Source organism: Trachemys scripta, chromosome 2 (assembly GCF_013100865.1).
Source record: "Trachemys scripta elegans isolate TJP31775 chromosome 2, CAS_Tse_1.0, whole genome shotgun sequence".
Taxonomy (NCBI): domain Eukaryota; kingdom Metazoa; phylum Chordata; order Testudines; family Emydidae; genus Trachemys; species Trachemys scripta.
In genome coordinates, this window is record NC_048299.1 from 174,969,542 (window position 1) to 174,993,998 (window position 24,457).

Sequence of the window (24,457 nt, forward strand, 5' to 3'; positions counted from 1 at the left end):
AAAGAGGAGAACACAGAAAGAGGGCATTAATCATAATTTTATAGTATGGAAAGGGAATTTTTCTTAGAACTATTTTACACACCATGAGTCTTATAAACAATTTTAAGATGAAATCCCTTAATATATTCAACAGGGAAACAGCACTAAGGAATATAAATGTTGCTGACAATGGTCATCAGCAACAGGTGCAGCTAAATTGCTGCTGAAAACTTATCTCCCAAGTCAGAACCAAACTATGCTCTGATGTTTCTGAAACCCAAACAGGTTTTAGGCAGTTTCTGAAACAGCTCTGAATGTATTCAGAACTGATTCAGCAGCATCTGTTGCACATCAGCAGTGGGGGGTAGTCTTGGGACTTCAACATAATTGTAGCTGACAGTCTCAGATACAGTCCTTGACTTCATTAGGGAATTTTAGTGGGGGAAAAAGTCTGATAGCTCCCCAATGAGTTCCGCTAAGCTGGTGTTAGCAGCAGTGGGAGACTTATTGTAACCAAAGCTCCAGCAGCTTTCAGTATATATTTTCCACTGTGCAAGTTAAACCTGATAGGTTTTTCCTAAAATTCTTCAGTGTATACATGGATGTACTATGGACAGAAACATTGATGCACAGTTTAAGGTGTGACGATTTGGGAAATCTGTCTCTGTTCAACTCATGGACTGTTTGACTGTGGGGACTCTATATCTGAGGCTGACTATAAGAGCCATTTTGAATGAGGGACTTGCTTGCTTCCTCTTATATTTTTACCTCCATGTTGGACTGAAATTCCACAAGGTGGTGACACAAGGCTAGTAATGGAATGTTATTAAACCCTAGTCGTCATCTATTTAAATGGAAGCCCCTCAGACAAAGGAGGTGGTCAGATCAAGAAAACTAGTTCTTTAAGTCAGTGGTCTCCAAACTTTCTTGATCGCACACCCCTATCAGTAAAAAATTTGAGCACGCACCTCCAATATATGTATATTTATTTATCAATTATATACATGTACTACTATACTAATATATTATGTACAGTATAAAACATACAAAAAATAGAAATTAAAAAAGGATGAGCTAAAGATGAAAAACATTTTTAAAATATTTTTATTGTATTTTATTTATTAACAGTACAAAAAACCTTTTTACTCTCACAAAAGAATTATCAATAATAATATTTTTAGTGAGAGCAATGTGATTGAATATGCTTCATTATTTCTGCAAATCTTGGTTTAACACTTAGTGATACAGCGATTCAAAGGTCTGGATTAGGGTTAGGGTGCGGGAGGGGGCTCAGAGTGGGGGTGCGGGGTCTGGGAGGGAGTTAGGGTGCAGGAGGGCGCTCAGGGTGGGGGTGCGGGAGGAGGCTCAGGGCTGGGGCAGGCAGGAGGTGCAGAGCACTTACCTGGGGCAGCTCCTGTTTGGTGCAGGGGGTGTGCAGGTGGCTCTGCGCAGCGCAGCACCGCCCCCTTGACCACAATTCTGGGAGCTCCCCCTCCCCCCCCGCTCCACAAGAACACAGGGGCTTTAGGGGCTGCAGAGCCCTGGGCTGAGGGGGCCCCAGGGCCTTGGCCTGCAGCTCTAAAGCCCCTTTCGGAATGTGGCCCTGCGAGCGCGGCCAGAGGACTCAGGAGGAACAGGGGCAGCCACACAGCCAGCGGCCGGAGAGAAGCGGCGCTTTCCACTCCAGCCCCACTCGCTCCCTCCCTCCTCCCTTCCCCCCCTCCTCCTGCCGTGCCCCCCAATGGATCGTCTTGCGCACCCCACTTTGGAGACCACTGCTTTAAGTAACTAAAAGATCATTTTAGTCACCTGATGAGGCTTACTAGGCATCAGCTGACAATGGGAACTGGAGGTTAAGAAGAAAAGCGTCTCTCACCAGGCAATTTAAAGAGAACGGGAGGGAAGAAAAGTAGAAGGCTGGCTGCAGGAATGAGAAGAGACTCAATGTACTGGAAGAGAAGCCAGGGCGCAGGAGCAAAGGGAAATAGGAAGGATCCTGAACTCCTTAAAAGACTCTGACCTGATCCCAAAGAACACTTATCTCTCTTGAGGAAGCTGGCAGAGAAACATGTATAGGTCTTTTATTATATATTGCTTCTTGTAGCTAAAGTAAAGATTAATTTTGTTAGAAACCTTTGCAAAGCTAGTGTGTTACATGTTTCAACTACCACATGTCCTTGGAGAGATATGTGGTAAATCACATTGCCAACAAAGTTGGTGTTCTGGGAAAGTGTCTCAAGCAACCGGGGTGTCTTTAGGGGTCAGCACTGGTCTTGGGGGCCTGGTCCCACTTCCATGAAAGGATAACAGTCTCTCTGCCCAGGATGTGTGCCAAAGAGGCCAAAAAGAGACACTGAGGCAGTCTACTCAGGCCAGAGCAAGCTTAAGAGAACACAGGTCACATGTGCAGGATCCAAACGCAGCCGGGGGAGTTCTACCAGGGCTGTGAAAAAGGTCTCCACCGGAAGACTGGTCCCCAACTGATTAACTGCATGAAACTTTATCTTCTTCAGCAGGAGAGATGGCTCAGCTGACTGTGCCAAAATGTACAACCTCCAGTTTCAGGAATTTAAGTATCTTGAATAAAGTGAGGGACTGAAAATGATGAAAAAAGAAATAAATCGAGGGGGCTGGGAGAAAGAATGGGATGGCAACAAGGAAGGCAACCTTAAGGGCACGTACATTTTATTTCAGTAATCCATGATCCTGTTTTTAACTGCATTTCCATGGCAGAAAAGCATAGGGAGAAAAGGGAGTTGAAATTAAAATGAGAGGATGGCCCGTTGCAGTGCTGGAGGAAAGGAGGAATGTACCAGCTCTTATTTTCTTAGTCAACTGATTTCCAGAGTGTAGAAAACTGTGTCTTCTGCTGGTGCATATGTGTTCTCTCTGCTCTAGATGCGCAGAGATGGTGGAGTGCTGTTCTGGAGGAAGGAGGCACAAAACACATAACAGGCAAGCAGGAGAAAAGGTGAGAGGGAATAACAGAAAGCAACAGGAACTACAGGGAGAGAAAGGAGGAGGAACCTCTTATGTACCTCTCTAGCACCCCCAGGAGTCTGGACTGATTAACACCAGCTTCTCAGGGAGCTTCCCGTTTCCTGCTGCTTCCCTGAACTCACTTGAGAAGAACAGGCAGTCAACTGAAGTAGTAGGAGCCAGTTAGGCTGTTAAGACGCTGATATCTTCTTGCACTCAGGCCCTGCTACCAGCCTGCTTATTTGTCCCCTTCAATTGAGTGTTGAGAGCCACTATAGCTGGCACAGAACAGCAGTCATGAGTGAAAGAAGAAAACACCCCTCTGGGACAGCATTCAGAAAAAGAAAGCAAGCAAAGGAAGCTTGTCTATCTAAGCAGGAAGGAGCTCTCCTGAGATACAGACACAAATGTTCACGGTGAGCCTTCCAGCCCCAGTGAGGATGTGAGTGGTGAGGAGATGCCTGATCTTCCAGTTAGTCAGAGTGCAGGTGACCTGGCAGCTACTGCAGCATCCATATCTCCATCTCAAATGGATGTAATCATGCACATTCCTGAAGAAAAGTGTAGATCAGAGAAGAGTGTGGTGGAGGCGCAAGAAACAGCTGCTGCTGAGTTTAGTTCCTTAAGTTTAGATGATCCAGGACTGTGGACCCACTTGAGCAGTAGCCTGAGGGACTTCCTTGTAGTGCATGGACCACAGCAAGTGAAAAACTTCATGTTCTCCAAAGACAATGAAAATAGAAGTTTTCATCCAATATATTACTGGCGTGAAATCCCCAATGGTGACAAAGTGGAGAGGTCATGGCTTATGTGCTCAAAAATCCAGAATGTTGCATACTGTTTTTGTTGCAAACTCTTCCAGACTAATGTTCCAGCCACACTGGGTTCTACAGGAAGAAAAGGACTGGAAAAATCTGGCTAGAAATCTGGCATGCCATGAGAAGGCAGCAAATCACCAGAGAGCATTCCATAGGTGGAAACAGCCTGAGATGAGACTAAGGTTAAAAGCCACCGCAGATGATCAGCATCAAGAGAAGATTGCATCAATCTCTCTTTACTGGCAAAAGGTTCTGAAAAGGCTCATTGCCATTGTGAGAAGGCTTGCTACCCAAAACCTAGCACTGCGTTGCACTTCAGATCAGCTGTATGTGCCAAACAATGGAAACTTCCTTAAAACTGGGGAGCTGATGGCTGAGTTTGATGCTGTACTCTAGGAGCATCTAAGAAGAGTCACCACCCAAGAAATGTACACACACCACTACCTTAAAAAAACAATTCAAAATGAGATCATACAGTTACTGGCAACAAAAGTCAAACAGAAGATTGTGGCAGATATGAAGTCAGCAAGATATTACTCTGCTATTCTGGACTGCACACCTGATATCAGCCATACAAAACAAATAACTTTAATGGTGCGTTTTGTAACAGAACCTAGTGAAAATGTCCTTACAACGGTGACTGTCAGAGACCATTTTCTAGAATTTATTGACATTGATGATACTACAGGAGCTGGTATGACAAATGTGATTCTTAAAAAGCTGGAAGATATGGGAATTGCGATAGCTGACATGAGAGGTCAGGGCTACGTAATGGTGCCAACATGAGAGGAAAGAACAGAGGAGTGCAAACACGGATGCAAGAGTTAAACCCTCGAGCTTTTTTTGTCCCATGCAGTTCTCATTCATTGAACTTGGTGGGCAGTGATGCAGCATCAGCTTCTAGTGAGGCTGCTGAATGTAATGTAATTCAAAACATCTATGTATTTTTCTCTGCATCAACTCATTGGTGGCAAATTTTGAAGCATCATCTGGGAACATCCTCTCTAACACTGAAACCACTGAGTGCCACACGATGGGGAAGTTGAGTGGAGGTGATAACGCCTATCAAACACCAAATTGGGAAGATAGATGATGCCATAGTTGCTATTATGGAGGATAATGCCATATGACAGGAATTGTTCCTGGGAGAACAGTGGCAGAGGGAAATGGAATCACCAGAAACATAACTTCAAATTTCTGTGTGGCTTGGTGTTGTGGCATGACATATTGTTTGAAATAAATGTTGTAAGCAAGAGACTCCAAGGTGTTGACCTTGATATATCTGGAGCAATGGAACAACTGGACAAAGCAAAGTCATACCTACAGTCTTACTGGTCAGATGAGGGATTTCAAAACGTTCTGAGTGCACAGAAGTTGGTAGAGGAACATCACACTGAAACTACACCTCTACCCAAATATAACGCTGTCCTCAGGAGCCAAAAAATCTTACCACGTTATAGGTGAAACCGCGTTATATCAAACTTGCTTTGATCTGCCGGAGTGTGCAGTCCCTCCTCCGGAGTCCTGCTTTACCATGTTATATCCAAATTAGTGTTATATCAGGTCATGTTATATCGTGGTAGAGGTGTATTTTCCCACCCATTCAAGAATACAAAAGTCACCGAAGAAGATGACATTTTGATTATGGAGCATGGAATAATCCCATAAGAGACCTCAAACAATAATTCAAAGTTGAATTCTTTAACCAGGTGCTAGATTGTGCAATACAGTCAGTTGAAGAACATTTCATGCAGCTCAAGGAACATAGCAGTATATTTTGGATGTTGTATGATATTCCAAAACTCCTCACTATACCTGAAGACGACCTACACCAGCAATGAAGGGCACTAGAGACAGTATTGACACGCCCGATATTGATGCAAGTGATTTAGGTGATGAACTGAAAGCCCTTTCAAGATACATTTCAGCAGGATCAACTCCAAAGGCTGTTCTGGAATATATGTGCACAAATAAGATGACCACCCTCTTTCCCAATACTTTTGTTACTCTGCGCATACTTCTAACACTTCCTGTAACAGCTGCCAGTGGAGAACGCAGCTTCTCCAAGCTGAAGTTAATAAAAACACATCTGCGCTCCACAATGACACAGGAGAGGCTGGTCGGCCTTGCAACCATCTCAGTAGAGCATGAGCTGGCCCCCACTGTGGATCTTCAGGAAGCAGTTCAAATCTTTGCAACCAAGAAGGCACAGAAAGCACCACTTTGATTATTCAAACAGATAAAAATGCCAGTGTTTACTATGCAGACAAAAAAAGTTAACTTTCAAACGCCTGAACAGTAAATGTAAGTGTTACTTAAAATTTTTGAACAAATCATTTTAAGTTGTTAGTTCTCCTTTATTAGCAAAGCAGTACCATGAGAGGAGTAGAACAGGAAGAAGGCAGAATTGAGACCTTTCAAAGTTTTGGCCCAAGTGAGGGGGTATGGGGGTGTCATTTGAGCTCCCCGCCTCAGATGCCAAAATGTTGTGGACCGGCTCTGCATACACTAAAACAGGGGACTTCAAACCTTTTTCATAGTGTGAACTGCAGCTTACTAGATAGATTTTGTAGTGGACCACCTCCTCTCCCATTTGCAATCCCATAACACCCCTGTAGCAACTGTTTACTTTATTATGCATTTACTGTAATTTTGGCTTCTTTTAATGCAAGTTAGCACGTGGGAATAAGGAAAAGCAGCCAGCACCATGGGACCAGCCAGTTCTCTACACTTCACCAGAAAGCATTCCATAGATCCCAAGTTGTCGGATTTTGAAGACTGATGCTCTAAGCAGATCTTTCTGATTTTCAATATCCTGAGGAAATCCAGTCACCTACAATCTGTATAAAACAGACCTATCTGCCTGCCAAAGGAACGAGTGTTTTTCAGACCCAGGTGTTAGGTTTTATAACAGGAAGAATAACTAGTGAGATTATCTAGCAATTATATATATGCTGTCAAACATCTTTGCAGGATTAATTCAAGGTATGCTAAACCTGTGCATATTCAGATACAGAACTGAATGGACAGCATAACAGTAGTCAGAAAAGCAAATCTAGAGAAGAAGTGATATCTTGATTTGATTTCTAAAACAAGCACACAAACTACAGAAATTGATGGAGAATAAGATTTCTGACAGTACTCCAAGCTCTCTGACATAGCTGAAAATGTAAACTGTGTTATTTCTGCTGCATACATCAGCTATAAAAAGATTCCACAGTCTGAATTTAGCTGGCAATTTTATTGCTACAGGAGGCAGAACAGAATATAATTTGCTCTTCCCTAGACTACAGAGGCCTGTGCTGCTGACAGCATCCAACAAAAATGTTTTAGGCAGTAAACTGAAGCAGATATTACCTTGGATCTGGAATACACTTTTGTTTTCTGTTGTGGGCAATGGTGGATTGATGGATTTAAATCAAAGCAATTTAAACCACCGGTTTTAATCCTGATTTAAATCAACAAACAGGAAACCTTGATTTAAATCATCCATTTTAATTTTGTTTTGCATTTGTGATTTCCAGTTATTTTCCTAAAAAAAGGTTGAATTTTGTCGATTGATAATCATTAAAACATGTTGATTTGTACCTAAATTTGGTGCTTTTTTTTTTTTTTTTTTTTTTTTAACCACTAACCAGGAGGATACCCTATATCTACAGACATTTATTTTAGCAATTATGTAGCTTAATTTACATTTAACAGTTTCTTAATTCTTACTATGTTAGCAAATGGTTAATGATGTGTTTATTTTACTAAATGATTATTTTTTTACTTGAGATTTGTCAACTTCTATTTGAATGAAACTTAAAATTCAATTAATTCACAAACCAGCATTTTAAAATGGTTAAATAAAACTACCTTAAATGTGCTTGATACATAAGAAAAACTTAAACAAAATACACATCTACCTCGATATAACGCGACCCGATATAACACAAATTTGGATAGAACGCGGTAAAGCTGTGATCCCAGGGGAGTGGGGGCGGGAGGAGCTGTGCACTCCGGTGGATCAAAGCAAGTTTGATATAACGCGGTTTCACCTATAAACGCAGTAAGATTTTTTGCCTCTCGAAGACAGCATTATATCGGAGTAGAGGTGTACGTTTTACATTTCATATTAATAGAGTTAATAAACAAAAAAAAGAGTATTATCTATATTCAGTGAACTGTACTGATTATTTCGGGTTACCCTTTACTTCAAGATGTTAGAACTTTACAATTTATATACCATCTTCCCCACCCCCCATCATCCATAATTGGCAGTGGATAATTGTAGCAGAGTGATATTTTTAGAGTCACTGACTATAAACACAGAGAGGTATAATAGCAGCTATTTTCAAAGGTCTGTACAATGTTTCATAGTTAGAAAGAGACGCAACAAGGTAATGAGTCACAGTGTTTTCTGCAACTTTTAGGTGTGTGTGTGGGGGGGGGGGAAATGAACTGGGGGATAGGGGGAGTGGTAGTCTTTTAAAAAAGGTTCCTCTCATTTCCTTGTACTGTCACCAGACATAAAACTGAAGTTGCAAAGGCATCATTTGAACACAGTGGCATTGTGCAGGTGTCACTGAGGGCACAGTTTGGCCTGTAGGGTCTTTATAAAACCGGTGATGATAGATAAAATAGAAAAAAACCATCTTTATTCTCAGAGCCCAGTCTCAGAGAGCTTGGCAGTTAGAAAAATAATTGTATCTTTAAACTGAAAAGGTGTAATATTAAATCAATCAGTCAGTGTGACAAAAATGGGAACCAACATAATTTGTTAAAAATAAAAACAAAAACTGTTCAGAGTAGAACTGCACTGTAACTAGAACAGGAGTACTTGTGGCACCTTAGAGACTAACAAATTTCTCTAAGGTGCCACAAGTACTCCTGTTCTTTTTGCGGATACAGACTAACATGGCTGCTACTCTGAAACCTGCACTGTAATTATTATTCATTAGATTAGGATTTTGAATGTTACTGTAATGAATTTACAGCGTCACCTGGAAGTGAGAACAGGCATTCGCATGGCACTTTTGTAACCGGCATTGCAAACTATTTACAGGCCAGATCTGCTAAACATTCGTATGCCCCTTCATGCTTCGGCCACCATTCCAGAGGACGCTTCCAAGCTGATGACGCTCATTAAAAAAATAATGTTAATTAAATTTGTGACTGAACTCCTTGGGGGAGAACTGTATGTCTCCTGCTCGGTTTTACCCGAAATCTGCCATATATTTCATGTTATAGCAGTGTCGGATGATGACACAGCACATGTTGTTCGTTTTAAGAACACTTTCACTGCAGATTTGACAAAACGCAAAGAATGTACCAATGTGAGATTTCTAAAGATAGCTACAGCATTCGACCCAAAGTTTAAGAATCTGAAGCGCCTTCCAAAATCTGAGAGGGACAAGGTGTGGAGTATGCTTTCAGAAGTCTTAGAAGAGCAACACTCGAAAGTACAGAACCCGAACCACCAAAAAAAGAAAATCAACCTTCTGCTGGTGGCATCTGACTCATATGATGAAAATGAGCCTGCATCAGGCCACAGTACTTTGGATCGTTATCGAGCAGAACCCATTATCAGCACGTCCTCTGGAATGGTGGTTGAAGCATGAAGGGACATATGAATCTCTCTCATCTGACACGTAAATATCTTGCAACACAACAGTGCCATATGAACGCCTGTTCTCACTTTCAGGTGACATTGTAAATAAGAAGCTGGCAGCATTATCTCCTGTAAATGTAAACTAACTTGTTTCTCTAAGCATTGGCTGAACAAGAAGTAGGACTGAGTGGACTTGTAGGTTCCAAAATTTTACATTGTTTTATTTTTAATGCATTTTTTTTGTACATAATTCTACATTTGTAAGTTAAACTTCCACAATGAAGAGATTGCACTACAGTACTTGTATTAGGTGAACTGAAAATGCTATTTCTTTTGTTTTTTTTACAGTGCAAATATTTGTAATAATAAATATAAAGTGAGCACTGTACACTTTGTATTCTGTGTCGTAATTGAAATCAATATATTTGAAAAACGTAGAAAATATCCAAAATATTTAAATAAATGGTATTCTATTATTGTTTAACAACGCAATTAATTTTTTTAATCATTTGACAGCCTTAGTAAATATTCTCTCTTCGAATATGCATAGTTAATTTAGAAACCAGTAAAAGAGGTCACCCTTATTGGACAGCATTCTGTCTTAAGAGACTGCCCCCAAAGACTCCTAATATATACAGAGTATGATTCTGCTTCACCTTTATCATAATACCTTCGTTGTGTTTGCAGAGGTTGTACACACAGATTCTACATAAAAGTTATCTGTCAGAGATAAGTGCATCCCAAATTATTTGTAACTCTAAACTATTTGTGTATCCTGCTTTTTGGACCTGGCAGTTAGACAGATATGGAGGCAGAAAATGCATAATAATATTTTAGACTGATCTACTTAATTGTCTTGTTGGCGGATAGTGAGTTATATTGAATTGTACCAATGCACTTCAGTTAGGTTTGGGCATTAATTATAAGAACGGCTATACTTGGTCAGACCGAAGGTCCATCTAGCCCAGTATCCTGTCTTCTGACAGTGGCCAGTGCCAGGTGCCTCAGAGGGAATGAGCAGACCAGGTAATCATCAAATGGATCCATCCCCTGTAGCCCATTTCCAGCTTCTGGCAAACAGAGGCTAGGGACACCATCCCTGCCCATCCTTGCTAATAGCCATTGATGGACCTATCCTCCATGAATTAATCTAGTTCTTTTTTGAACCCTGTTATAGTCTTGGCCTTCACAACATCCTCTGGCAAGGAGTTCCACAGGATGACTGTGTGTTGTGTGCAAAAATACTTCCTTTTGTTTGTTTTAAACCTGCTGCCTATTAATTTCATTTGGTGGCCCCTAGTTCTTGTGTTATGAGAAGGAGTAAATAACACTTCCTTATTTACTTCTCCACACCAGTCATGATTTTATAGACCTCGATCATATCCCCCCTTAAGTCATCTCTTTTTCCAAACTGTAATCTCCCCTCATATGGCAACCATTCCATAGTCCTAATGATTTTTGTTGCCCTTTTCTGAACCTTTTCCAAGTCCAATATATCTTTTTTTAGATGGATTTATATAGAGAGGCAATATGATATTTTCTGTCTTATTATCTATCCCTTTCTTAATGATTCCTAACGTTCTGTTCACTTTTTTTGACTGCCACTGCACATTGAGTGGATGTTCAGAGAACTATCGGACTCAATGACTCCAAGATCTTTTTTTTGAGTGGTAACAACTAATTTAGACCCCATCATTTTATATGTATAGTTGGGATTATGTTTTCCAGTGTGCATTACTTTGCATTTATCAACACTGAATTTCATCTTCCATTTTGTTGCCCAGTCACCCAGTTTTGAGAGATCCTTCTGTGGTTCTCGGCACTCTGCCTGGGACTTAACTATCTTGAGTAGTTCTGCATCATCTGCAAATTTTGCCACTTCACTGTTTACCCCTTTTTCCAGTTCATTTATGAACATATTAAATAGGACTGGACCCAGTACAGACCCCTGGGGGACACCGCTATTTACCTTTCTCTATTCTGGAAACTAACCATTTATTCCTACCCTTTGTTTCCTATCTTTTAACCAGTTACCAATCCATGAGAGAACCTTTAGTCTTACCCCATGATTGCTTACTTTGCTTAAGTGCCTTTGGTGAGGGATCTTGTTAAAAGCTTTCTGAAAATCTAAATACATTACATCCACTGGATCCCCCTTGTCCACATGCTTGTTGACCCCCTCAAAGAATTCTAGTAGATTGGTGTGGCTGGATTTCCCTTTACAAAAATCATGTTGACTATTCCCCAACAAATTATTTTCATCTATGTGTCTGACAATTTTGTTCTTTCCCATAGGTTCAACCAGCTTGCCCGGTACTAAAGTCAGGCTTAATGGCCTGTAATTGCCGGGGTTACCTCTGGAGCCCTTTTTAAAAACTGGCATCACATTAGCTATCCTCCAGTCATTTGGTACATAAGTTGATTTAAATGACAGATTATAGACTATAGTTAGTAGTCCTGCAATTTCACATTTGAGTTCCTTCAGAACTCTTGGGTGAATACCATCTGGTCCTGGTGACTTATTACTGTTTGGTTTATCAATTTGTTCCAAAAGCTCCTCTAATGACACCTCAATCTGGGACAGTTCCTCAGATTTGCCACCTAAAAAGAATGGCTCTGGTTTGGGAATCTCCCTCACATCCTCAACCATGAAGACTGACGCGAGGAATTCATTTAGTTTCTCCATAATGGCCTTATGGTCCTTAAGTGTGCTGTATTATGTTGTATTTTTATTTAAATATTGATTGTTACTATTTGTATTACTGTAGCACCTAGGAACCCGTCTGGACCAGGACCTCTGTGTTAGGTGCTGTACAAATACCCGCATGCACAAAAAGTAAGCTCTTTGGGGCAGAACTCGTCTAACAACCACATATGTAAAGGGGAGAAAAGTTAATATTCCACCAGAACAGCAGGCATACTACACTCAGTAAACCAAGAAGCAGACTGAAGATTTAGAGAGAAAAATACATGAAAGTTTTGTATCTCCAGGCCCAACACCAACCAGAACTCATCCTCATGCTTACAAATTCATCAACTAGGTCATGTTTATACACAAGTTTGGGAGAATATATTGGGCTAGCATATTTGGAGTCTATTTCATTCATCAGCTTTATGGGACAAACCTAAGGTTAGTGACAAATTTTATGAACATTGGAGTATTTCTGCTGTCTGCAAAATGACTACCTCATCGTCTTTATAGTATACTATTACTGATCATCTTAACAGAAAAAAATTCTTTGCACTTTTATCGTTTTTGAAGGTAATGTTACCATAAACAAAACAAAAAAAAAAATCTAAAAATAGGATTGTAAAAGGTCATAAAAGTTTGGTTTATGAGCTACTCTTTTAAGGGTTCTGAATTCACTCTTGTAAACACAATGCAAGCAATAATTAAATCTTTTTTTCTTTTACAGCAATATTTCACATTTAAACCTACGTAAGAAAATTATTTCAATGAGAACTACTGTAGTTTTCCTCTTACAAGAGGACTGCTAAAAATTGGTATCTCAATCCCAAATACACCAGTCTCTATTATTAGAATTGTAATCCAAATAACAGACAATAATAATCAAAATCACAGTACAGGTCCCCTTTGGGTTTTCCAGTGTGCAAAATCGTTACTATAATCTGAGATAAAGTATCCCATTTAGTTCTACAAAGGGTTTCCTGACAACTTACAGAAACATCCTATTCTGATTTTTTGTTCCCACATGTTGGAAGAGAACCTAGTGAACAAAAGGCATATTGTACCAAAAAGGATAGTGGGTCATTCTATACTCTGAATATTTAGAGTCATCATAAACATACTGATATAGTATGTTTCAGCAGTTTCCTATATCCTTCCCTCTAAAATGCCTACTGGTTAAGTATTGGGGGAGGGGAGTGTTGTAAGAAGGGCACGAATACTAACGCAAAGTGTACAAAATAATTCTTGAAACTAATTACTAACAGGGACAAAAAATGAGCTAAAGAAAAAGGTATGATGAGGAAGTCGGACCTTAAGGAAACTACTGAACACTAACTAGGACCAGACAAACACCAGGGATTCTGCAATAAACTGAAAAAGCAATGTTTGTTTTAGAAATAACTATCCACTGTGATTTCTTTCTCAGTGATATGGGGACAGGGTAGAGGCGTTAATACAATTCAGCTTTCAGTATTTTAAAGACTATTTTAAACAAAAATAATTACATCAATGTTTTCATTTAAGAGTCTTGTATTATACACACACAGCCCAATTAACTGTATGTCAGTCTCCTCTAGGTAGAACCAATACAAGCCCTACTGCAGATATAGGCTCCCATAGATGGGTCCATTTCTACTGGATCTGCTTTTCACACAGGCAGCTAAAATGGTGAAGTAAATGGTTCCAGCTGCCAAAACAGTATGTATACTACAGCTCACACTGGTTTTAATTCTTTTTGAGGGCTTGTTTGTGACTAACAATTTGTAATCCATAAAAAAAATTTTAGAAACAGTGGCTGCATGAGGTTATTGAATGTTTCCTTTGCCCCTTCCTCCATCACACAGAACTTACTAGGGATAAAGATACACTATAGGTTGCATGCCCGTCATATTTCTAAAAAGAAGAGGAGATATTGGGAAATCTCCTGGCAATCTGGACATTGGCACCATTGCTATGATAATCTAACTTGGGGTCCTCATCTATCCGTGATGGAATTCTGAATACCTAGAAGTGCTTGATGACAATCTGTTGCTCTATAATGAACACAGAAGCTTGATCTCATGGTATCAGAGTCTGCTTTCTGCTTCCAGATACCTGACTTTTGCAGTTTGCTGGAGGATGCTCTCCACTGCCTGCAACACCTGGCAAGAGCAATATCATGATTTTATAGTGCTGGAGTGAAAGCTGTATCTTTCAAATTTAAGTACATAAAACAACATTCAGGCACTTAATAAGGGGCCTCCTTTCTATAAATGCTGAGCACATGTAGCTCCCATTGAAGACAGATTCCCACTGAAGTCATCGGGAGTGGATAGTGTTCAACATCTCTGTAAAATCAGGACCTCATTTAGGTCCCTGACTTTTGGTCTCCAAGAATGAAAATTATGTCTCATGCATATAAAAAGAAGTAACACCAAATTCTCTCCCATATAGGACCTATGCCACACAACTCTTGAACAACCCCAATCAACTCTCAAAGGGGTTCTAAGGTTTATCCCTATCATAACATTTTCTCACCACTGCATAGTAACCTCGTGAAAATTAAGTATGATCTGCATTTCCTTATTCCCCACATCGTAAGAGTTTTAAATTTAAATTAATGTATGTGGCCATATTTAAAAAAAAATTGAGTGTCATGAATATATTCTTAAATATCTTTTCCTCCATATCAGACCACTTCTCCCTTTCACAAAACCTCACCCTTCTTTTAAATGGTGGTGGTTAAACAGATCCAGTGAAGGACAGTGTCTTCCTTAAATGCAACAGCTCTGCAGCTGAACACCTAGTGAAACATTTCATTAACAGAACGGAATTAGAAAGGAAGCCCTTCTGGCTCAGAAAAAAAAGTAGGGCATATCTATACTTCAGCTGAAGTTTCAATTTCCAGCTCCAGCAGATGAACATCCACTAGCTTTGATCAAACTAGAACACTAAAAATAGCAACGTAGCCACAACGGCATGGGTGGCAGCATGGGCGAGCCACCAGACTACAGTGCTGTCCAAGACCCTAGATACATACTTGTGTGGCTAGCTCCTGCTACCACCTGCGTTAGTGTAGCTACGCTGCTCTTTTTAGCATGCTAGCTCAATCAAAGCTAGGGTGCATACATCTATCTGAGCTGGAAATTACCACTCCAGCTGCAGTGAAGACATACCCTTAGTCACCCATGTTTGTGGAGGGGTAGATTGTATTATAAAATAACAAATTAGTGAGGCATATTCTGAAGACATAGGCCATGTCATTGCCAGAGAAGACTATGGCATACTCCGTGTCTGGTACCTGCATTGAAAGAGCATTCCCAGCCAACTCAGTTTTCATCTATGCTGCCTTTGGAGAAACCAGACACCATAAAACCCTCAGCCATCCTGTAACCTGGCACACCATCAAAGCTTTCTAACACACAATTACTGTGCTTCACGCCTATAGATTTTTTTTGCTTTGACTAAAGAAAACCCCCACAATGGAGTAAGAAACTTCATAAAAAAAAAAAAATCATGCTTGACAGATGACCAATGCAGCAGAAGTACTGGAGAAAAAGGAAAGCCAACACTGTTTTGCATACACCTTCAAGCTTATTAGTGACTTGCGGCTAAAGCTAGAGTGACCCTTCCCTTCAGATTAGTATTTGATATTATTACTGACTTCAAAAGTCAGAGGGTATTCCTTAATCACATTGAAGAGGCTATAGTTATTTATCTGATGCAATAACTTAAACATACACAGTCTGTATCTATCCATCCATCCATCTAGGTCAGTGGTTCTCAAACTTTTGTACTGGTGACACCTTTCACATAGCAAGCCTCTGAGTGCGACCCCCTTATAAGTTAAAAACACTTTTTTATATATTTAACACCATTATAAAGGCTGGAGGCAAAGCAGGGTTTCGGGTGGAGGCTGACAGCTCACGACCCTCCATATAATAACCTTGTGACCCCCTGAGGGGTCCCAACCCACATTGTGAGAACCCCTATCTAGGTATTCCACTAGTGTCTGCCTCCCCGGGAATAAGTCAGCTTCTCAGAAACTCCAGTGAAATTTGATTCACCATGTCAAAAATGGAAGCTGCATACAAATATGAATAATCCACCAAGTAAGCACCCAGCTGTTGCTTTAATGTATTAGTGCATGTACAGTTATTAATATGCTGACAAGCATCTGCACTAAGCCTCTACAAAGAAACCTATCAGCTTTTGTCAGTGAAGAGAGAAACACAAACTTGCCCAGAAACTTGAACACTGTCAGTCATTTTCCATTTTCAACCCAGCATGATAAAGCCTATTTAAGGAAGGGTCGTGTATCAATCACTGAATGAGCCCAGAAAAGCCACATTTTATATTCTCCTCTGAAGGTATCACATCTTCCTTATTCAAAGAGAGAGAGCAAGAGTACCGAGAGACTGTGAAACCATTCCTTCATTGGCCAAAGGGCTTAATGACAAAGATGAAAATTAAACTCTTTCCAACCTCAGCCACACTTCTCTATTTTCACCTCCCTTCTCCCCCACTTCTGCCCACATGCCTCCATTATGGGGTGGAGAAAGTTACATGATGGGAACTTGATCCCTAACCCACAAAGATCCCCGTGCAACTCATTTCTGCCCCACAACAATTTGTGAACATTTCCCAAAAGGCATTGTGCTGGATGGTGGCACATGGCTCAGTGAGTTACCTATCCATTGTGCACCACAGTTTGCATTTACACAAGCATTCCTGTGAGTACGTGCAGCACTGACACAAGCGGCCAAGCAAGCATGCGCATAAGAAATACGCTAACTCCGGCAGTGACATACACTGACATAACTTGGGTCGACCAAAGGTTTTAGTGTAGACATGGCCTCAGTATCCCGCTTTTATGGCGCACCGGGTCTGCACAGTTTGTTGGGACAAGAGTCAGTACAGGTAAAATGAACCCCTTAAGCATTCAATATCCAAGTTCTCCTAAATTGTGCAGATCAAAAGGACAATGTGTTTGCCAACCCGTGTATTGTCTTCTTGCGTCTTAAAACTAGCATTACACTTAAAATGACAGAACTCTTCCAGTTGAACCAGAGAAGAGACTTACCATTCACAGTCTTGAGACTCCCATTAATGCCGTCACCATGTTGCCTCTTCTGTGCATTTTTGAACTCCTTTAGAGATAAGTAAAGGACCTTTCGTACCACCCTCTCCTCTGACCATGGAATCCCATCACTGTCATCCTAGAGAAAATGATAATGGAAAGGAAACATTTACTGGAAGGATCTAAACAAATTAGTTCAAAAGATATCTTCTATCTAGACAAAGAAATGATAAAGAATAAAACTGTGTAGTACGCAAACCCTATATAATTTGAACATCAGTGGCATTAACACATGACGGGAACATGGAAATCAGCTCATTAGTCCGTCTAATCCATTATTCTGCTCCTAGCAGTAGCTAATATCAGGTACTATAGAAGAAGTAAAATTTATTTTTAAATCCCTATAATGAACCCTACTGCACAGAGAAATTTATCACAGCCGGGAAATATTCCCCCATTCTCAGAGACCGGTAAAAGTAGAAGCAACACTGAATTGAGCTGCAGAAAACATTTAAGTAAATACAGTGTACCAACATAACATGTTGTCATTTATGTGTCTTGATACTGCCTCATGCCTAAATATTTTATATACTGATGCAATATCAACTGCTCACTGGTATAACAGTGTATCTGAATTATAGTAGTACAATACATTTGACTACAATGAAGTTACTGTGGTTTAATATCAGAGTAGAACAACGTGGAATTTGGCCTGTGGAGCATATTGTTTTCTAAGCTACTTTTAGGAGACAAATACTGTATTGCAAAAAGGAACACTAGAGAATGTAATATTTGGTAGTTGCTTTAGTTAAAAGGTTAGTTCCCTGCAAAATTATTTCCCTAAAGCTTTTAGCATTCAAATTAGTATAGTTAGAAAATTGTTCTAAGGGCATATGTAGGAGTAAGGTAAGTCTTTTTGCATCTCATTTTCTTATGCTCTAGCTTTCCTCAGGATTCTTACAATTCTTACAATCATAATTTATGGTTTCTAGCCCTAGAATTCCTCAAGGGCTTCATCCCTGCCAAGTGGGAAAATTAGAGTTTTCTGGACAGCCCTTGTTTACGCAAGCATACCCCACTGCACTGCCACACTTCACTGAGAAACCAAAACACCACTATCAATGATCCACTCCAGAGGGCAATAGGGTTTACATTGTGTGAGAGAAGTGACCAATAACATTAACTTTTTTAAAATAAACTTATTTTAGGGTGACTATCAACACCTTTTCTTAGCTACACCAGTGAGATATTTGAGGCTAGGAGGAGCCTGTTGAACGCTAAGCATACATCTTTTCCTCCCAATTGCCTGACTGATTACTTGACCAAAATATTCATATATGAAGGCCAAACAATGACTACAGTGAAAAAAGTTAGTATCCTGACAGCAGGATGTTCCTCTCACACTAGGGACATGCTACTATACTACAAACACAGAACTACGCTCAGATAGCTTTTGGAATATATGGAACTTCAAGCCAAGAAAGCAGAAACTTTGTAATTGAAGTGAAACATTTATAGAAAAATTCTCTAGGCAAGTACTTTGAAGAGAATGGTGATCTCAATTGCCTTGACAACAGATGTTTACACAAATTGAATTTCAGTTTGCCATTTTCCTGCCAATACAACTTCAGTCCACACGTTTCTCCTCTCCCCTACTAGGCATGACCAGAACTGGCAGAGTGAGGACAGTAATCAACTTACAGGTTTCCACGCTAGACGTAATTTTAATAAAGATTAGCAGGATTGTCAGTTGTATTTTTCCAACACACCAACACATATTGAAAGTAAACTACAGTAGGGATCGCTTCTGATGTAGAACAATGTTGACAACAAAGTTTGTCATCATTGCTGGCAGTGTCCTGATCTCTCAGTTAGTTAGTAGATGAGAAAAGCATAATGATTTAATTAAGAGTTTTCCCTTAGTGGTAAAGGTATTTTTTGCTCAATTAGAAAAAAGGCCGCAACATCTAATGCATTTGTCTGAGCTTATCAATTTAGTGTTTATAACATGAAAAGTCTACCGTTTCCTTAAAATGTTAAATTGGTATTTATACATGCTGCTACACAGATGACCGGGGCGAGGAAAAACGGTGGTGTGCTTTAAATGGTATTTCAAATATGGCCTGAGGACATTACCTATGAGTTGTGATGTCATGGTTGAGTTATATGGGTCATCCAAACAAGAAGCAACAAAACTTTATCACCCTACACAATTACATATTTTGTTTAAACTACAGATATGAAACAATTAAGAATTCATAAATAAGTCAAGAAACTCCCTGGTGCCTTTTTCTTAGATCCACTGACCCTAATGGAGAAACCACTGGTAAAAATTGCTTGGCTCCCACTTCTCACCCCCTCCCCGCCCACAGCAATTGGAACAGACATTCCATGCCCCCAGAGACCTGAAATTCACCTGAAAACTCCAGCAAGGGCCTGTACTGATCCCGGCAGATAAAAATGCAGCTTTTCTAAATTCAAGAAATCCTATTGTAATCCATTTAACTATAATATGGAAGCTGACTGCCATTGAAAGAACAAAGCAGCATATTTTGTTCCAATGCCATCAGAGTGAAATTTGCTGACACTTACCTTTAAAATATTCCTGGCACACACTTATCAGTAAGCAGAGTGCAACTGAGTGAGTGACCTATGAAATGTACAGTATATTCTCTGGAACATCTCAGTTACAGACACAATTCAAGAGAAAGTAATAAAGGAAAATCTAAAGTGAGAGACATGTGTAATCTACTTTTCTTAGGTTTAGACAATTCACTTTAAGTTACTGAAACATGTAGATCAACGCTTTGATCCTTCTCCTCCTACAATGTACTATAGACCCAGAAGAGGTCCTGGTAGAACTTTTACCAAGACATAGCACAATCGCACAGTGAGATTTGTTTGTTACTGTTTTTGTTTTAAAGTTGGCAGATACAGCCTCACCACAGAACATTCTCTGGTAAACTCACACCTGTTGAAGGACCTGATGAGCAGTAGTTCCATCAGAGAACAAAGGGGTTCCAAAAATTAGAACCACCATAGCTCTCTGCGACCACTAAAGCTATAAGATTACATTTCACATTATTACAGAGCAATCTTCTCCTTTGTGTAACTGTAGAGCCAAGACAAATCATGCTGGCTTAATCTTCACACCACAATAGTGGCACCTGCAATTTATATGCCCTAAAGGGAGGGTGTCTCCACAACCAGAACTTCCACCCACCCAGAGTCCTACCCACACTGCAATATGAGAGAGCCACAACAAAGCAGTCATCCCACTTCAGTAAAGACTTCAATTTCTCCAATACAGTATCTTTCAAGAACAGCAAAATAAGGGACCAAGCCATTGCCAATAACCATGGTGGCACATCTCCACATCTAAAAAAGTAATAAAAATGTATCATCATCATAAGCTACATTTCCCCTTAGGCATCCAATGGGAAAGCAGACCGGAGGCAGAAAGCAGCTGACCTGGAGCCCAGCTGCACTCTTTCAGCAAGTAAGTTCCAACTCTTGACACATTAGTTATAATTGCATAGGTCAGAACTTTGCATCATAACATCAGTGAAGTAAGACTTGCCGAATGCCTCACTTTGTACGCTACCAGTCAAACTGGGTTAGTTAACTCACCTGATAAAATAAGGTATGTCTATACTACCCGCTGGATCGGCAGACAGCGATCAATCCAGCAGGGGTCGATTTATTGCGTCTAGTCCAGATGCAATAAATCAACCCCCGAGTGCTCTCCCGTTAACTCCTGTATTCCACCAGCGCAAGAGGCACGGGTGGAGTCGACGGGGGAGCGTTAGGAGTCGACTCACTGCAGTGAGGACACTGCGGTGAGTAGATCCAAGTACGTCGACTTCAGCTACGTTATTCACGTAAATGTACAACAAGATGCAATGGCTGGAAGCTGAACCTAATCAAATTTAGACTAGAAAAAAGGTGTACATTTTTTAACATGGAGGGTAGCCAACCATTGGAACCATTTACCAAGCATTGTGGTGGATCCTCCATTATTGGAAATTTTAAAATCAAGTTTGGATGTTGTTCTAAAAAAAATGCTCTATTTCAAACAAAAATTAAATACGTGCAAATCCTATGGCTTGTGTTAAACAGGAGGTCAGACTAGATCACAGTGGTTCCTTCTGACCTTATAACATATGAGTTAATTTTATTTATAATTGAAGTAGTACAAGTCCCAACAGATCAGAGTTAAAATGCTAACTGCAGTATTTCTTTTAAATAATTACAAAAACAATTAAATTTATTTTTCTCATCTGCTAAACAGTTTTGGGGAACTTTGCATCACACATTTAGTATCTAAACATCAGCCGAAGTGCCTGCTAGTGGCAGATTGCTGAATACAATATGGAAGAAGAAAAACACATCATTCCCTATGATTTGGCACACAAGCCTCTACCAGCTAGAGATGAGTAGTAAGCTTCTGTAGAAACTTGATCTCTGCTAAATGTACCAAGGACAACCCTCTTCCAAGGTAACTGGTTTGTACATTTTTCTTTATTTGTAAAATTTAATACTCACTGTTTTTGAAGCTAAGTGACAAACTATTGTCATATACAAATCATTTAAAAGTGGTTTTATTTTAAGTTCTTTACCTGTGCCACTTTGCACCTCACAATGCAACCAGAGCTTACAATGTGTTCACTGTGGGTGAAACTCAACCCCGTGCTGAGGGCCTGCACAAGGACTATGCACCACTTAAGTCCCACTTAAGCTCCATTTTGAGAATTTAAGTGGTGCAGAGGCCCTCTGTACAGGGTTGAATTTCACCTTTTTGAATGCTACTGCTTTACAATAAGCACCAAAAGCACTATTACTTCTATATTCATTCAACTGACACCACATTCTTAGGCTCGGCCTAGCCTTTAGCAAATAGTTCATATGGTAAAAAAGCACCTGAAGCAAGGGCAAATGCACACAACACAGAAGGTTGTTTGTTTTACTTTTCATAAATAGTTTAACTGCAAGGATGGCTTTATTTTAAGAGTCAAGACTTTGTAAGGTACAGGGATAGCTATAGACAGGTAGGTTGTGACTCAGTATGTCTGGCATATTTCCAATTCTCTTGGGTCTTTCCCCAGCAAGCACTTCTTGACCCCCATTTCTCATGCCAAGTCGCAATCAGCAAAAACAACAATAAACTAATCCAATCAAACAAAAAAAGTAGGGTTACCATACATCCGTTTTTTCCCGGACATGTCCGGCTTTTTGGTAATCAAACCCCCGTCCGGGGAGAACTGCCAAAAAGCCGAACATGCCCGTGAAAAACTACCACCGGCCTGGCATGCTAAACCCAAGGTTCTGAGGTTAATCCTTGAGGGGGCCATTTAGGGAACCGGGGTAAAAATCTGTCTGGGAATTGGTCCTGCTTTGAGCAGGAGTTGGACTAGATGACCTCCTGAGGTCCCTTCCAACCCTGAGATTCTATGATCAACTGACATTGTTTAAAATAGGGGTGGGCAAACTTTTTGGCCTGAGGGCCACATCTGGGAATAAAAATTGTATGGCGGGCCACGAATAGGGTTACCATACGTCCGGATTTTCCCGGACATGTCCGGCTTTTTGGGACTCAAATCCCCGTCCGGGGGGAAATCCCAAAAAGCCGAACATGTCCGGGAAAATCCTGGACCGGGGGCTGGCCCAGGGCCGGCGGTGCGCCGGGCCGGAGGGTGCGCCGGGCCAGCGGGGACCGGCGGTGCCAGGCAGCCGGAGGGTGCGCCGGGCCGCCGGGGAGTGCGGGGTGCGCCGGGCCAGCGGTGCTGGGCGGGCCAGGGGTGCTCGGCCGGGGACCCGGGGGCCAGGCCAGGGGTGCTCGGCCAGGGGCCGGCAGTGCTGGGCGGGCCGGGGGTGGTCCGCCAGGGGCCGGGGCCGGCACCCCAGGGCCCAAGCCGACCCAGGCTGGAGTCACCAGGGGGCCAGCCTGGGCCGCGCTTCCTCCCCCCACACCCTTTACCTGCTTCAGGCTTCCCGCGAATCAAATGTTCGCGGGAAGCAGGGGAGGGGGCGGAGACTTTGGGGAAGGGGCGGAGTTGGGGCGGGGCGTGGGTGCGGCTGGGGTGGGGGCGGGGCCCCGTGGAGTGTCCTCCTTTTGGAGGCACAAAATATGGTAACCCTAGCCATGAATGCTCACAAAATTGGGCTTGGGGTGCAGGAGGGGTAAGGGCTCTGGTTGGGGGTGCGTGCTCCGAGGTGGGGCTGGGGATGAGGAGTTTGGGGTGCAGGAGGGGGATCAGGAGTGGGGCGGGGGGTTGGGGTGTGGTGAGAGGCTCAGGGGTGTAGGCTCCGAGCAGCACTTAGCTCAAGCGGCCCCCGGAAGCAGTGGCGTGCCTGTTCTCTGGCTCCTACACGGAGGCACGGCCAGGCGGCTCTGCACACTGCCCCATCTGCAGGCACCACCTCTGCAGCTCCCACTGGAGTGCCCAGGAGTTTGAGCAGGGCCATGCTGCGGCTTCCGGGAGCCGCGTGGAGCGCCCCCCGACCCAGCGCCCCTGCTGGAGCGCCAGAGTGGGGCTGAGGCACTTGATACAGTCCCCGACCCAGCGCCCCGGCTGGAGCTTGCGGGCCAGCTTAAAATGGCTCATGGGCCAGATCTAGCCCACAGTTTGCTCACCCCTGGTTTAAAAGGTGTTAAACTGTGTTTACATTAAGTGCAACGTGGTGTTTAAATATGTGTTGGCTAACATGAGGGGAATTCTCTCTATTAGCAGTACAATTAGCATTTAGTGCTTTAGTTATTTAGATAGGAAATTTTCTACGAAAAAAATATCAATTTTTCCTTTAAGACCTTCTGGTATGAGGCAGCTCTTGTTTAGTAGGTATGGGGTTAATTTGGAGCAGAACCCTCTTTATGATTGGTGGAGAGGGGGAAAAAGGGGAAACAAAAATATCTTCCCTTCTGTCTGCCCACATGAAGCTACTAAGAGGGAACACCACTTCACATCTTTACTACTAGAGTTCCCATTCCTGGCAACCTACACTCTTGGTCCTGCTCTACACTTAAAAATTAAGATTGACCTAACTTGGTCGCTCCGGGCTGTGAAAAATTTTGTGGCTCAAACGCTGTAGTTAAGTTGATCTAGCCTCTGATGTAGACACAGCAGATTCTTCTGTCAAACTAGCTATCGTCTCTTGAAAAGGTGGATTAACTACATCGATGGAAAGCCCCCTTCCACCGATGTAAGAAGCTACTACACTACAGAGTTGCAACAGCTCAGCTGCAGCGCCATAGCAGTGCCACCGCAATGTAAGAATGGCTCCAGAAAATGTGTGTACTTCAAAGCACATCTCTCTCTCTCTCTCTCTCTCTCTGTTCTCAC

General features: G+C 41.6%; 1 protein-coding gene across 1 annotated transcript in view; it reads right to left on the reverse strand.

The window, feature by feature from the left end:
- Positions 1-24,457, reverse strand: part of LOC117871805 (protein Jumonji-like) — a 190,066-nt gene that overhangs the window by 35,751 nt on the left and 129,858 nt on the right. The window contains exon 2 of the mRNA XM_034759564.1: positions 17,121-17,256. Within this exon, the coding sequence (XP_034615455.1) occupies positions 17,121-17,256 (136 nt within the window). The remainder of the gene's footprint in view (positions 1-17,120; positions 17,257-24,457) is intronic.